General features: G+C 37.5%; 1 protein-coding gene across 1 annotated transcript; it reads right to left on the bottom strand.

Annotated features, from left to right (window-relative positions):
- Positions 1 to 330: 330 nt before the first annotated feature.
- On the bottom strand, positions 331 to 1,284 carry LOC145106727 (protein CANDIDATE G-PROTEIN COUPLED RECEPTOR 7-like). Its single transcript, XM_079043659.1, has one exon. It carries the CDS (start codon positions 1,282 to 1,284, stop codon positions 331 to 333), a length of 954 nt encoding a protein of 317 aa, XP_078899785.1.
- Between the last annotated feature and the right edge of the window lie 227 nt (positions 1,285 to 1,511).

The following is a 1,511-nucleotide window of genomic DNA, read 5'->3' as shown; positions in this document are numbered from 1 at the left end:
TATGTTTAATTTTTTTTAATTTCTTTCAAAAATATCATTTATTTACCTTTCACATATTCAAATCAAGTGCTTTGGGGTAAGTATTAAATATGAGTACATCTAAAATAGAACACATTTCAAAACCAACAACATGCATTTAGAGATCAAGCACAAACCAAGATTTCAATAACTGGAAACGTTTTCATCGACGAATGAGATTACATGAAAATACCAAGTTTTGAACAGACACATTTAACATCAAATTGTTGAAGAAAAAACAGTAAATATAAACTTGACTACTCACAGATAATAAAACGATCAAAGTTCAAGCTCCTCAATCACCAACATCAATCAATCAGCTGCCTGTTCAATTCCATGAAAGTACTTCTTGAACAAGTTAAAAATCACCAGGTAGAAAACGAGGCTGTTTACCTCAACTGCAACGTTTGATTTCAACAGATACTCGTAAGCATCAATGGCGTTTAGCTTGAAAGTCAAATTCATTCTGACCAGAGTAAACGTCGTCGTAGCCATCAAGTAAATCGCAACAATGAAATTGAAGGTCCTAACTAGCTCCAACCTTGATGAAACCCTAGGACCTATCCCTAGATTCGACAGAAGCGAGAAAGTATACGGCATCATCATTAAAAAAGGACTGACGATATCTACCGTCACTAGCATTTCTTTCCAAATGCTCCGATTCTTCACGTCGCCATTTTCGCCGATGTTCAATATTAATACAATTTCAGCTAAAATCGGAAGAGGTATTATAATAACGAAAACCACCTCATCAATTAGTTTCAGACATGGCTTCACTAGTGGCAATCCTTTACCAATCAGTAGAATCATAATCACCAAGCGAAGAGCACCGATACACTGTTGGACGCAAATCAGTAGATCAGGTAAACTACGAGAACCGGTAATCTTCTCATAATATCTCTCCTCCGCAGCACAGATCAAGCTAATCGCCTTCATGACAATCAGCCCAGACATCAGGAAGTGTATCCTGCGAAAAGCTTGCCGGATTTTGAAGCAGATGGAGACCCATGCCACGAGAAAAACTAAATACACGAAGGAGAAACCAAGGTAGATATACGAGAGCTGCGTTAGGCCGATGGAATAGTAGTTTTCAGAGTTGAATTGAGGGTTACAGTTCTCGAAAAGGAGTGAATACTCATTAGGGTAGCTAACAGGGCAGGATTGGTTACCAGATCGTATCACCGGAGTTTTGTTCTCCGCCGAGTTAGGTGCAGCGAAGAGAAGGAAGAGGAGGAGAACTGCGGTGAAGTTTTTTACTGGAATCATGGTTGGAAAAGGCTAAAAAGGTGAGTGTGATTGGGATGAAATGAAATATTTGTCCCTTTCTCCTTTATCTCCAATATATCGTTTATATTGTATCGGGAATATTGATTACACTAGGGCTCACATGCAAAAACTCCCTAATTAAACAGGTAAAAAAGAAAAACGATCATATAATAGTCTTCATTTAAAAAAGAATAACACAAAATTACGCGTAAAAATTGAAAATAACT

This window comes from Lactuca virosa, chromosome 4, assembly GCF_052849685.1.
Source record: "Lactuca virosa cultivar CGN04683 chromosome 4, Lactuca_virosa_CGN04683_v6, whole genome shotgun sequence".
Lineage (NCBI taxonomy): Eukaryota > Viridiplantae > Streptophyta > Magnoliopsida > Asterales > Asteraceae > Lactuca > Lactuca virosa.
Note: the sequence above shows the minus strand (reverse complement) of the source record. Positions and strands in the feature narration are given on the sequence as shown.